The 14,253-nt window shown below is 35.9% G+C and overlaps 1 protein-coding gene and 1 non-coding gene across 12 annotated transcripts; one reads left to right on the forward strand and one right to left on the reverse strand.

Annotated features, from left to right (window-relative positions):
- The first annotated feature begins 1,734 nt into the window (after positions 1 to 1,734).
- Positions 1,735 to 1,841, forward strand: LOC133781110 (small nucleolar RNA R71). The gene has a single exon (XR_009869906.1). It is a non-coding gene; the product is annotated as a small nucleolar RNA R71 (small nucleolar RNA).
- An 8,203-nt stretch (positions 1,842 to 10,044) lies between these two features.
- Positions 10,045 to 12,874, reverse strand: LOC133834715 (uncharacterized). Of its 11 annotated transcripts, none has more exons than XR_009893419.1 (6): positions 12,666 to 12,873; positions 12,463 to 12,581; positions 11,904 to 11,977; positions 11,680 to 11,762; positions 10,730 to 10,886; positions 10,045 to 10,416 (listed from the first exon to the last, which is right to left on the reverse strand). XR_009893419.1 is itself a non-coding variant. In XM_062264420.1 (4 exons), exons 1-4 carry the CDS (start codon positions 12,679 to 12,681, stop codon positions 10,296 to 10,298), a joined length of 432 nt encoding a protein of 143 aa, XP_062120404.1. In that variant the 5' UTR covers positions 12,682 to 12,863; the 3' UTR covers positions 10,045 to 10,295. The 11 variants fall into 11 exon arrangements, 1 of the variants encoding a protein (XP_062120404.1); XR_009893418.1 differs by having other exon boundaries at positions 11,917 to 11,977; positions 12,666 to 12,872; XR_009893415.1 differs by having other exon boundaries at positions 11,680 to 11,977; positions 12,666 to 12,874.
- Between the last annotated feature and the right edge of the window lie 1,379 nt (positions 12,875 to 14,253).

Raw genomic sequence — 14,253 nt, forward strand, 5'->3', positions numbered from 1 at the left:
GGACTTTCGTTATCAAACAGAAGGAGGAGTTCATCAAGATTATCAAAGTTGCTTTGCAATTGAACCTCCTCGGGAATTAAAGAGTCAATCATGAATGTTTGATAGCATTCATCATCTTCTCAGGGTTGTTTCCCGATGTGGAAGATATTGACTTCAAGAGTCATGTTTCCAAACGATATCTTCATTAGACCATTCCGACAATTGATCAAAGCATTTGCAGTGGCAAGGAATGGTCTTTCTAGGATAATAAGAATTTTAGACTCCATGTTTACCACAGATTGGGTGTCAAGAATAAGAAAATTCACGGGGTAATAGAATTTTTTCAATTTGAACTAACACATCCTCAACAATACCCCTAGGCTTTTTGGTGGAATGGTCAGCAAGCTGTTGCACAATAGATGTTGGATTCATTTCTCCAAGAACGAGTTGCGAGTATACAGAGTAAGGCATGAGATTTACACTCGCGCTAAGATCAAGTAAGGCTTGGCTGACTTCATGGGTCCCAATTTGGCAAGAAATGGTGGGACAACCGAGATCTTTGTATTTCGACAGCACCTTTTGTTCAATCACCGCACTCAATTGCTCAATCAAGAAAGTAGTCTTATTGACATGGTGCTTCCTTTTTGCAGTGCATAGATCCTTGATGATTTTGACATAACCCGACACTTGTTTTATGATGTGAAGCAAAGGAAGATTAATCTTCACTTATGTCAAGTGCTCAAGGATTTCAGCTCAATTATCAGGAAGTTTCCCAAAGGGTTTCAAAGCTTGGGGAAATAGTACTTTTGGAGTGGCATTGAGTGGGGAGGTGTTGGGTGGTGGATTTTTGGGAGTAACTTTTGGAGTACTGGGAGAGTTGGATTTTATGGGTGGGTCTTGCAAAGTCTTACCGCTTCTAGTCACGATGGCATTTACTTCCTTGACATTTTGATCATTAGAATTTGAAGATTGGGCCATGTGTTGGCCTTGCACATTAAATTTCGGTTGGGAAGGAAGTTTGCCTTTTTTCGGAATGGCCAAGGATTCAGTCAATTTTGAGAATTGACATTTCATTTCCTTGATTTCTTCCATCATTTGGCGATTTAGTTTGGATTGTTCCTCTATGAATGCACAAAGAGTATTCTTGAGAGAATTTCGTTGTGGATGAGCATTGTATTGAGGTGCAGAATACACCTTTGATGGTTGAAATTGTTGCTCATTTTTCCATTGGCCTCCAAACGATTGAGCTTGGTTGGAATCTCTCCAACTGAAATTTGGGTGGTCTCCAACCAGGGTTGTACGTATGAGAGAATGGCTTGTTATATGCCCCTAAGGCATTTCATTGCTCCTCATAAACCCCCATCATTTCATTCAAAGCTAAGCAATCCTCAGCTAAATGCTCCGTCCCTCCACAAACAAAGCAAGGTATTTGCGGTTCCGCTTGAGTGATCATGTGTGGTTTTTGGCCATTTTTCGTCATTAAGACCTCAAACTGCTTTTTCAAAGCTTCGAGTTGGGCTTTAACACAATCATATTCTTGAAGTTGATAGATCCCAAATGGTTTATGTCGGTTGGTGCTATCAGTAGCACTTGGACCAGTCCAGGTGTGAGACTTTTTCGCAGTTTCTTCGAGATATTCAAGAGCATTGTCTGGCTCTTTTTTCGAGGAATTCACTATTGCATAGCATTTCTACAAACTAGCGCTCACGACTCGTGATGCCTTCATAGAAGTAACTGGCCAAACACCAGTTCTCATAGCCATGGTGCGGGCACTGATTCAACAGATCTTTGAATCTTTCCCAGACTTAATAGAACGTTTCATTGTCCTTTTGGGAAAATGTGGAAATCTGTCGTTTTAGACTGTTGGTCTTATGGCTAGGGAAGTGTTTCAGAAAGAAGGATTTGGTCATCTCCTTTCATGTTCCAATAGACGTAGGTCTCAAAGAGTATAACCAGCTTTTGACTTTGTCCTTCAAGGAGAAAGGGAAGAACTTCAGTCGCACATAATCGACATTTTTGGCTCGGTTAGAGAGCGTAGCTACTACCTCATCGAATTCTCTAATATGCACGTATGGGCTTTCGTTTTCCATTCCATGAAATGTGGGCAAGAGTTGAATCATGCCAGGTTTAAAGTCTAATGCGGGCATATTAGGAGGGAAGATAATGCATGAAGGCGTGGAAGTGCGAGTAGGATGGAGGTAGTCATTGAGAGTTCTTGGTTGTATTTCATCATTGTGAGCCATTGCGAATGAATTATTATCAGCTAAAGTTTGTGGAGAAACATGATTGGTGGAAGGACATCTGGAAGGAGTGGTAGATGAATTGGAAGAAGTGTCACTCGAAGTTTCGTGATGATTCATCCACTCTCGAAAATTAGAATTAGATTTATTTCATGTTTTTATTTTTTGATTTTTTTTGAGTTTTTTTTTTAAATTGATTTTTTTTTCTTTTGAGTTTAACTTGTTCCTAGGTAGATTTGGAGGTTTTTGGGTGATCTCCAACGCCTTACTAGAACTCCCCGATGTTGCTGAGTAAGTATGGTGGATCACAAGTTAAACCTTTTCGACCAAACAACCTTTAAGCAGAGTGAAATTGCTTATTTTGACAGAGCAAGCTTGGTTTTCTTATAGTAATAAGTTCAACAATGTAATAGTGCAAATGTATATGCTTGAAATGTTCCCAGGCTGATTGGGAAGGTTGCCAAGGTACCGTTTTAGACACACACTTGCCTAGACAGAACTCCCTGAGGTTCCCAAGTAAGTGTGGAAGGTAATGTTATCACAAACCTTATTTGACAACCAATCTTTCTAGACAGAACAATATTGGTTTCTACCATTTGTAATATTACACAATTGTTCCTAATACTAGCGTTTTATGATTGAAATTTTATGAATAATTTTATGCTGTTTTTTTTTTTGAAAACCTAAATTCTTAGAAAAACTAAGGCAAAGGAAAAAAAAAAAAAAACCCTAAACTAAGCAATAAAATAAAAAAAAAACACAAAAATAAAATAAAGAAAAGAGAATTAAAGTGAAGATAAAATAACAAACTTAATCATTTTTTTTCAAATATGTATTAAACTAAAAAAATAAAAATAAATTAAGAAAGAGAAATGGAATAAAAATTATATATATATATATTTATATGATTTTTTTTGTAACCAAAAGAAAAGAAAATAAAAAAATATATATATATATATTTTTACGTTTTTTTATTACTTTGCTTTACTGAGAAAAAAAGAAAAGAAAGAAAGAATATATATATATAAATCACTAATTTTTTTTATGACTTTTAGTTTTTCTTTCTTTTTATTTTTGTTATAATAATAATCCAATTAACTAAAAATTAGTAAATAAAAAAAAACTATACTAACACAATATTTATACTAACAACAATACAAATAAAGTTACTAACATTTTTGTAAAAATTTCACTAAACCTTTGAAAACTACTTCCCCGGCAACGGCGCCAAAATTTATTTAACGCCCAAATCGTGACAACCACTAAGCGGTGGTTGTAGTATAGATTGGGCGGTCGATCCACAAGGAGGTAACCTAAAACCAAAGGATTAGCAAAAAATAACACAAAAAGTTAGTAATATGAAATAAATCAAAAATGGAAATGAAAAGAGATTTGAGATTTTGATATTGTCTTTTTGATGAAATGATAAAATGAGATAAGTGAAATAAAAGTAAGGGTAATCAAGAGTTTGAGAAATAGAAAGGTTTCAAGAATCATCCATATGCTTGTTTAGTTACTTAGTTACTTGATTTACAAAAATGCACAAGTAAATAGTTCACATCCCAACATTTACTTGGAAAATCTAACATTAAAGTCCATATTATTTTCAAACAAAAGTCCATTTGAGTTATAAAGTTCTTTACTTTAAAAGCACAATGTTAATCTTATGAAAAATCTAAAAATGACAAAATACCCAAGGGCAATAATGCAATAGAAGATTGGATATAAAGTTATGTATCAATATTACTTTTACTAATTAGAAGCATATAGAAAGAGCATGACTAATCCAATATACTATTAGTGCAAGTAAATAGAGATGAGGATGAAAGGACATAAATAACTCAAATACATTACATTAAGAACATAGTAAATCAAAGTAGAAAAATAACATCACTAGCATATGGAATCATCCCTAACCTTCCTAGGAAGATTAGGCCATTATGTTCATGATTCTCATAAAATTCTAAGAAGAAAATATGAGAAGAAAGTGAGTAGAATTTTGCTATAGTTTCTTTACTCTAAAAATTGCCTACCCATGTGAAAGAAAGAGTCCCTCTCTATTTATAGAGGGAGAAAATGGCTAAAAGGAAATTAAACAACAAATGGGGGTTACACAATAAATCTGAAATATTAATAATAAAATATGATTTAAAAAAAAATCAAATCTTATTATTAATATTAACCTAGCTATTTTTGTGAATGGTCATTTTTTCTTTTTCTAAAATACCACAAAAACATGAGCTTTAAAGGTAAAAAAGGAAATGTGCAAGGCCCAAAATGCATAGGGGAGTGGGCTTGGTGGCACTAAGGCAGCTGGTGGGTTTGACCCATTCCCAGCTAATGGGAGCGCGCCACGTAGGCGCTGGCTGGGGAAGAGGGGGACGAACCGGGTCGGGTCGCCAGGTGGGGCGCTGATGAGCTCGCGGGTCAAGGGGCTGGGCACTGGGTGGAACGCTGATGGGCTCGCGGGCTGGGCCTTCGGGGATGCCGAGGAAGGCTGAGGGGAGTACCAGGCGTGGCAGGCTTGGGCTGGAAGCTCGTGGGCTAGGCCTTCGGGGATGCTGAGGAAGGCTGAGCTCGGCTGGGCCTTCACGGGTCACTAGGTGGAGCCTGGACGCGTGGCAAGCTGCGGATGCGCCACTTGGTGTTGGGAGAAAATAAGGAGGAGGTTGGGCCTGGGCTTGAGGGCTTCGGATTGGGCCAAATTTCTTCAAAAATGTCATTTCCTTCATTTTCTTTTTCAGTTTTAACTATTTCTTTGTTCCCTCTTTTTATTAATGTCCAAGTGAAATTTATTTCCTGAAAATTAAACACAAATTAAATTTAAAATTAATAATTTCAATTATAAAATATATTACAATAAATTCATGAAAATATTAATTAAAACTTAATTTATTGTACACTTTAAAACCAATGAATATGCATTTTTGAGCACTAATCAATCAGTCATTACTTAACACAAGTATGCACAACGCAATCAACATGTTTAATAAAATATTCTAAGCATGGCTATAACCATGTTCGATGACTTAGGCTCGAGCCCTAACCACAATCCATGTTCAGTTTTCTTATCTCAGGTCCCGAGTGAATAGGTATGATGACCCCGAGTACAATCCATTCTTCCCGAGCCTAACGGTTCACCCTAGTCACAACCATATCAAGGAATAACTATTAAGAAACGAACCAATAAAGGATTCAAGACCAAGTCCTAGCCTTCGAGACCTTGAATTCTACTAAACCATGTAGTTGAACCATTCCCGAGCCTTTAGGTTTGGGTTCCCACAACCCAAAACTCATTTTCCTCAATTTTCCCTATTTGAGCCGCAACGCACCCCTAAAAGAGTCGTGACGCTCCACTAGGTAGAGGGCCCACAAATCCATGCATCTGCTTTAGGGTGGCTTTAAGTGTCTTGTTGACAACTTCCACCTCTCTTTCTCAGGAGCCCGTAGAGGCAAACGATGTTCTTAATGACGAAGTCTAGCGCCTTCTTGGAAATGATTGTAGTGAGAGGTTCGGCTTCGTCCCACTTCTTGAAGTAGTCGACCACCACAATAATGTACTTCACTCCCCCCTTTCTGGTGGACAAGGGCCCGATAAGGTCAATCCCCCCGACTGCAAAGGGTCAAGGACTTGTCATCTGGATGAGCTCATTAGGAGGAGATCGGGGTATGTTGGCGTAGCGTTGGCACTTATCGCACTTCTTGACATAGTCCACCGCGTCACTATTCATAGTGGGCTAGAAGTACTCTTGTCTTAAGATTTTCTTGGCAAGGCTCTGCCCCCTAGCGTGGTCCACGTAAATGGCCTCATGTACTTCTCGGAGTATAAGGCTGGCAATGAGGAAACCACGTCATTTGCACTCACAAATCATAAATTCCAAGTTGGTCTCTCACAATTTGAGAATTAATTGGTATCCATTCACTAATTAGGTTACTAGCGTCACTAATTGCACTAACATCTCCTAACATCCCATTTATTTACTTGGGAGCCCTACCTTTGAGGAAACAACATCATTTATAATTATTATTTTTTATAAAATTATTTGTTTAGAATATTATAAATATATATTTTTAAAATGCATAAATTTTAAGAATTGTTGAAAAAATGTAATAAATTTGTTTCCACAAATAGAATAAGTATTTATAATTTATTATATTGTTTCGGTAATAAACAAAAAATTTCTAATAAATTACAGTATTGTATATAAATAGTTTGTAAAATTTATTTGTTTGAAAAAAAATTATGTCACAAACTAAAAATTATATTTTAATTTTTCCATACAATTACTTAAAAAAAAATCATATAGTTAATAGGCAGGAAGATATTTCAGATGCCCACCTATTTTTCACTTCCCTTGCCCAAATAAAATAATTAGAGAAAAAGAGAAATAATACTCCTTCAAACGATCTAAAACAATATGTAACATCCCAAATTTCCTAATATGACTTAGTGTCTGGATTAGGGGGCGGGAGGCAATAATTGAGTTATTATGTGAATTATATTATAATATAATCATGCTTGTATGTTAGGGATATTAAATATGTGTATGTGGGCCCGTTTTTTATAAGAATGGTATATTAGTAATTTGACCCGTTTGGGGTATAAATGCGAATATGTGCTTGTGTGATTGAGACCACATTATTATGTGGATATATTTGGGTTACTCGACGAGAGGCGGTCCCAATGAGCAAGTTAGCGGAAAAGTCACAACAGGGTCTTAATACCTGGTTCGAGGTGAGCTTAGGGGTATTCTAGTAATTTAGTACATTACCGGGAATTAGTGGTAATGGGAATTTATTGGTAACCACGTGAGAATATCGGAAGTAGCGGGAATTATAGGATGCAAAATTGTGGATAGCGGGATTTAAAGCAAAGGACAAAATTGCCCTTGTAAACACTTGATGAATAGGATAAGGGCAAGGGGCAAAATGGACATCTTTGGGCTAAGTGTAGTGTTTGGGTGAGCTGGAATTGCTGAGAATACTAAGGAAACTAAAGGAAAAAGAAATTCAGCAGCTCTCTTTCTCTCTCCCTCGTTTTCTCTAGGTGCTCCATGGAAGCTTGAGTAGTTCTTGGATAATTGAAGAGGAAAGCTTGGGAAATCAAGGTGTTAGGCTTGGGGAAAATCAGAGAATTTCATCACAGTTAAGGTAAGAGTTCTGAACTGAAATTGTTTGTTTAGCTTTGCTGAATAATTAGAGAAAAGATGTTTATGCATGCTTGATAATTGAGAGGATGGGTTTGGTAAGTTTGATGAGTTTTACTAAGATAATTAGCAGAGTTTTATTGGTGAGAATGAGTATATATGTTGTGGGAATTGAATTGGAGGTGTGGGTCGGATTTGGTTAAGTTTTGGCTGAGTTCGGTTGAAGAAAAACCCAGAAATTTCTGGGTTCGTGGTGGTGAGCCGCGGCCTGCGAGAGGAATTTCGAGCCAGCAGGGCTCAGAGGCAGGGGCGGGCCGCGGCGCCTAAGGGGCGCGCCACAGCGCGCGTTAGTTTCCAGGGAGGCTGAGCCTCTGGAATTAGAGGCGGGTCGCAGCTCTTAAGGGGAATTTTGGCTTAAATGAGATTTTTAGATTGGGAACCTAACCATTTGGGCTCGAGATTGATTCTACTTCCTTGTTAAGTGGAATTTGATGTCCCGGAGGCTAAGAGTTGGTCTGGAAGTTGTTATTTACTTGTTATTGATGGGAACTTCCTTATCGCGGTTGTGACTAGGTTTTCGTTAAGGGCTTGAATCGGGGATCGTACTCAGAGGGTCGTCGCTAGTAACCCGCATTCGGACCAAAGGTAAGAAAAATGCACCTGTTATAAAAATGCATGATTGGAGCTTAGTTAAAGTGATGAACATGATTATAATTATGTTGCGAATGTCTGATTAGGTACGTTGTAACGTGCATAATTATGATTATGCTTATGACTGTTGAGTGAATGTATTATAATGCATTGTGTGACTATTTGATAAGTATGCTATATGAAACATGTGACTGTCTGTTATGACTGTAAAGCTTAGTTTATAAACTGGGGTATTATTAGGATGATAAGTGGGGATCAACTTATTAATTGAGAATATGATGGGCTCTAGGAGATGTTCAGAGGAACTAGGGTTAAACCTAGCTTTTGCCGCTTAGGACGGCTTATTGTGTAATCTGAGTTTTGTAATAAGCTTTTAAACTAACGTTTTTGGGATCCCATGTAAAGAACTTATTTTTAACTTATTGGAAATGTTTATGAGATGATCAAAAGTTTTTAATACCCAAACCTTAATGGCTTAATCACATGTTTAGTCCTAATGACTTGTTAGCAAGTCCAGCACTGATTTCAAAACACACCTGGTAATGAACCCTAATTAGCAGGGCGTTACACAATACTCCTCCCATTTCTTCTCCTCAACTCTCCCATCTCCATCTGAACAGTTGAGTTCCTCCATCTCCGGCATATTTCACGTGTGGGTCTTTCTTGGAGCAGCTGAGGTGAGGCATTTAGATTTCTTTTGAACTAATTTTGAGATTATAAGCAGAAAAGACTAGGTATTTTTTTTTTTTGGAAAAATTTGATTGTTTGTTTTGGTGCTTTTGGATGGATCCTATAAATGAATATCCAATGAGAGGCCTGAGGAATAACACATTCATACTTCTAACGAAATTACAACTCTATCGGTCTTAATCTCTCTTAATTTGAATGGGAATTTCAATTTTCTCAATTGAATTTATCATATCTTAGGTTTTCTTTTACTAATTGCTTTGTTTTTATTTATTTATATTCTCACTTCTAGGCCATATTTATATTCTGTCAATTCTCTTTCTTTATCTCCATTCTTCTATTGCAACCCCTAGTACCCATTCTTGCGTTTTCTCCTGTATCCCAAAATTCTAAAGATAAATGCCCCTCTCTCTCTCTCTCACTTCCTAGTTCTCCATCTTCAAAAGCACAGCGATGGTATCACTCTTCTTATCTTTTTTCTTGTACTTATTACTATTTTTTGGGGTAGGTTTCTCTGGTCTGACTTTTGATTGGAGTTGGCTGCTTGAATGGGTTTGGGAAACTCAGATACTTCATATGAACCTCCATAATTTGGTGTTATTGTTGATGGTGTTGTAGACCGTAACATGGTCCTTGGTAAAAGGTAACATTACCTTTACAAATGAGATTATTATCTTGTTGACAACTTTCATTTATAACATATATTTCCTTCCTTAGGTTTTTTGTTACTTCTTCGAACTCTATTGTCTTAATTGCTGCAAAGGCAGTTGATGTTATCCCATACTTGAAAAGAGTTGCTAGGTTCTCTATTTCTTCTATCTTTCTGTGCATGTCTTTGTATTTTATCTTTTTGGTCAACATGTCCAAGTGGTATATATACTTATACTTACTGTCTTTAAAGCTAAGTAAGACATTCTTTAAATTTGACAGCTTAATTGTATGAAATATTGATCAATATTAGTGGCAACTTACGAAAAGAAATGCCAAAGGTTAAGTTTGAGTGCTAAATTGAACTTCATGTCGTTTAATATAAATCTAAACAAATTTAATGTTCAACAATGCGTATTTCAATTATAGTTTATTTGTTACATCTTGTTACTTATGACACTTATTTAAAATATTTGCAGGTTCTTAGTATTTTAAAGAGCCTTTTGTCTTTGTTAAGTTCATGATAACTAGTTACTTGGTAATGATGTTAAGGCACAATGAGAAAGACATCAAATAAATAGGCCCCAACTCATTCACATATTTTCATTCTTGTGTTAGTTTTGGATAATCATAACACACTAAAGAATCCTTGATTTTCTTAGCACAACTCAAACATTTTACACTTTGTATCATTGAACATGGAAACAAAATTTTATTTTAAAAGCCACTACAGTAGCAAAAACCGTGAGTACAAAAGAGATTTACAAAACGTAAAATCCAATCAACTAAATGCTAATGCAGGATCGACATCCTCTAATGCAATAGAGCCTTGAGTACAATTTCACATAACATTGATATCATTGGCTCTTGAAACCTATTTGAACACAACATAAGAAAATTGATTGGTATCCATAGAGAAAGGCCACTAGCCGAATACTTAACCTCATGAGTAGAGGTAAGGATGAAACTCAATCTGATGCTGTGTAAGAAGCAACCCCAAAGTGTTAAGCTTCCAAACACATCGAGCTAGACCTCTCAACGTGTTTAGTCTCATTTGTTCAATCCTGCATATTCCAAAAGAAAAAAAAAGTTGAGAACCTAAAATGCAAAACAGAAAAGATAAAAGTCATATAAAGATAGCTTGAAACCTATGAGACCTATATGAAAACTTGTACATATCCATACATGAGAATACACATGTATATATACAAACATTTTCAAGTTAATGCCATTAACAAACCTCAGCTATGACAATAACTAGTAAATTGGAGAACTAGGTAGAAATGAAATTAAGAAATTGAAAAAGTTATCTTAGTGGCAGTTGATGCTAGTAAAGAGATCACAAATTATGCACTTGAATGAAAGATATCAATCAACCTTGCAACCCCCAAACTACACTTGAGAGAAATCCATATCAATCTTATCAGGAAGCTCTCCATTTGTATAAGCTTTCCAGGAGCTTCTTGATGAGATATCTTATGAAGATGTTGATATAGAAGCCTTAGTTTCCCCTCTTGCTGACAATGTTGAAGTGCTGGATAACAAAAATAATAGTTAATCAACTATACATCAGACAGGTTGAACTTTGGAAATGGGTAAATAGTTTTTGAAAGACTCATTTCTCATCAAATATGTTGCTTGACCCATGTTAAGCCAAAAGAAGATGAGGAGAAACACCACCAGGAAAAAAACTTATGCATCAAAGGCAAATATAATGTAATTGTTCAAAGCAAACATGCATGGATTGTACAAATAAAAATGGCCTAAATCTGCAAACGTTGCTTAAGCTCCTATGACAGCTTTTTCAGGCAAGATATATGATTAAGCATGTTTGTAATTTTACCCACAAACAAATTTTGGCAAACAGATTTCCTCATTTTGAGAGTCAAGTTATTATACTTATATTTAACAAAAATGCAGACATTTTATACTTCAACAGAGAATAAAAAAGCTTAATTGTTTGTTTCAAAGGAAAAAGGAAAATCTATTCAACACTGTACCAAATCCAAGACTGCAACTACTAGCAACCCCTTTTGTATAGACCGAGAACTTTCAATAGACTCACATATAATTAGGCATACACATAATACAACAAATGTAGTACATTAGTTTTCAAAGTAAAATATATGCAAATGGCTTGACTATGGTAACATTGAGATTAGGTAATAGATTGAACATGTCCTGAAATTTGCACATATTTATTTCTACCTAATAAACCTCTTATGCTAAAAAATATGGTAAATGCAGAAGAAGCAATGCTTCAAGAAAAAGAATATGTAAAACAGGACATGTCATGAGGGAGTTACAAAAATAGTAGAAAAAAGTACCTGCAAATGGTAAAGTATCTCATGACTTAAAGAAAGCTTCTGATCAATAACAAGATCAAAATCCCTTAGTAAATGTTCGAATCCTATTATCGGATATCATGTACACAAAATCAATTTATTTATGCAATACCAGGGAAATAATTAATAAAAAAATTCAACTTGCAACGATAATAATTTGTGTGAGATAACAATAGTTATAACTACTCATATAATTGTAGCCATACACATTTCCTCAACCTCATGGGCAGCAATTTCTGAAAGCACATGAACAAAAATCTTTTGGCTTTTCTGTGGCATTCTGTCATAATAGTCAAAGAGGTTAAGCTCCACGAAGATTTATTTGGAGAAAATGGTGATCAAAGAATAAATTGTGAACTTCATATGCCAATTTGGATATCAATTATCATGTTTCTCAATAGTAAACCCAACAATGCAACTCATCAGAAAAGAAACAATACAGAAATCAACAAAGACGGGATCAGAATAATCAGGTTATAAGGATAACATATAACTACATCATGATTTCTAAATAATTATAACCCCAACTAAAATAGTAAAAGTTATGTATTGATAAATGTTGCAATTACAATCCTTGCTTGCCAATGAAAGTAGCTCTGAAAGAAAATTGACTGTTAAAGAAAACTAAACTATAGCAACATATGAATTCTCAATGACTTCTTTAACTAATCTCAAACAAAAATTAACCCCAAAAAGTACAAGATCCCCAACCCCAAATATTAAAAACGAAAGAAAAGAATATGCACCGAGCTCGGCGAGAAATACCAAGAGCATGACAATGGAGGAGGCGATTGTGATTACGCCACTGGAGAGGGTACGACGGTAGAAATCTTCATTGATTTTGGCATAAGCATCCAAATTCTGAAGCTTGGTCATTGTACCATCTATTTTGGAAAGGGAAATAATCAAAAGGAGAGAGATATAGATGGATAAAGAGAGAGAGAGAGAGAGAGATAGAGAGATTTTACCATTTACAAGGAGCATATGGACAGAGAAAGAGAGATTGAGTTTAGAAGAGAGAAAACCTTCTGCAACAATGGAAGTGCTGCCTATATATAAACCTAAATGAAAGAGAACCAAAGTACCTCGAGGAGAAGAAGAAGTGAATTGAACGTTATTTATTATCACTGTTGGGCAAAAAGTTGCGAAACCATCATTTCAAATCAATACTACAGTATGTGGTTACACTTAACTGGTTTACTTGCATTTTACCCCTACATATTTATATATTATAAAAATAAATAATATTAACTTACTCAAGCTCTAGTTAGATTAAAAAGTAATCTAAAAGTAATCTAAAAGGACTACATCAATGTCCTATATCTATCTTTCTATCTATCTATAATTAATATTTAATATTTTGATAAACTAACCGTTAGTCTTAAAGGAATATAAATAAATAAATACATTGGTGTAAAAAACAAAGATTCGTCCATCAATATTCCCTTTTAGGTAGTGTTTACCGAGTTTTTTGGAAACTAGAATTATGAGAAATAAAAGAGCTAAAAAGAAATGATTGAAGATAAACAAATAGAATTTTTACGTAGTTGGAGCGTTAATGAGCCTTAGTCCATGAGTAGTCCATGAGTCTATTGTATTAGAGCTTAGAAAGCTTTTACAATGGAGTTTTTTACAAGTCTGAGCAGAGTAATTACTTACAAGAGAAAATTTAGGGATCCCTTCTACAGTGCACAACTAGTCCTATTTATAGGCATTTTGATGCAATGAGATTGGGTCGGACTAATCCGGGCCTAATAGGGATATAATCATGGTTTACTCGCTAATGGAGGCTTAATACAAAGGACTTTGCTAAATAATACACATTAACCAGGGTCCATTGGGCCGACTTGGACATAACAAGCTTTACAACTGACAACGGTACGTAGCCTCAGACTTTACAACTGACAGCGGTACGTAGCCTCAGACTGGTCTGCGTGGGCTTCTAAGGAGATCCTGGGGATAGGATCCTGAGGAGACCAAACTTCGTGTTTCTAGGGAATGTGTCAGTGTCAGGGAAGTTCAATCCTGCCCACCCGGATCCCAGGTCCGGGTTTCTAACGCCCTACTTCCTTAGAGCCGTTACCAAGTGAGTTTTAAGACAAAACAGTGTGCAATGAACTCGCTAACCGAGGTTTTTAAAACGAAAGTGTGACTAATCAAAAGTTAAGGCTGTAATCTTTGAAAATGCGTTGTTTCATTAAAAACTTCTAGTATTAAACATTTGGGATTCCAAAATAAGGTTTGAAAACTATTTACATCTTGAAATAAGTTTACAGTTGATTAGTTATAAAAATCATAGATTATTACAGCCATTTCTCGAATAAACCCCCAACCAAAGCAGTCGGGCAGGCCAAACATGTACGCGTCGCTTCACGCTCTCCGTACTCATGGCTGGTTGACTCAGTCTTTGCCCTTACCTGCAACACAGAGCACCCGCGAGCCGAAGCCCAGCAAGAAAACCCATGCAGTTCATAACATATGCAAATTATACAGGTAATCATATCAGATAGTCCACAGATAAATAGGTCAACCATTAGACTTAAGCAACCCGGCCAT

The sequence above is a fragment of the Humulus lupulus genome, chromosome 5, assembly GCF_963169125.1.
Source record: "Humulus lupulus chromosome 5, drHumLupu1.1, whole genome shotgun sequence".
In the NCBI taxonomy this organism is placed as follows: domain Eukaryota; kingdom Viridiplantae; phylum Streptophyta; class Magnoliopsida; order Rosales; family Cannabaceae; genus Humulus; species Humulus lupulus.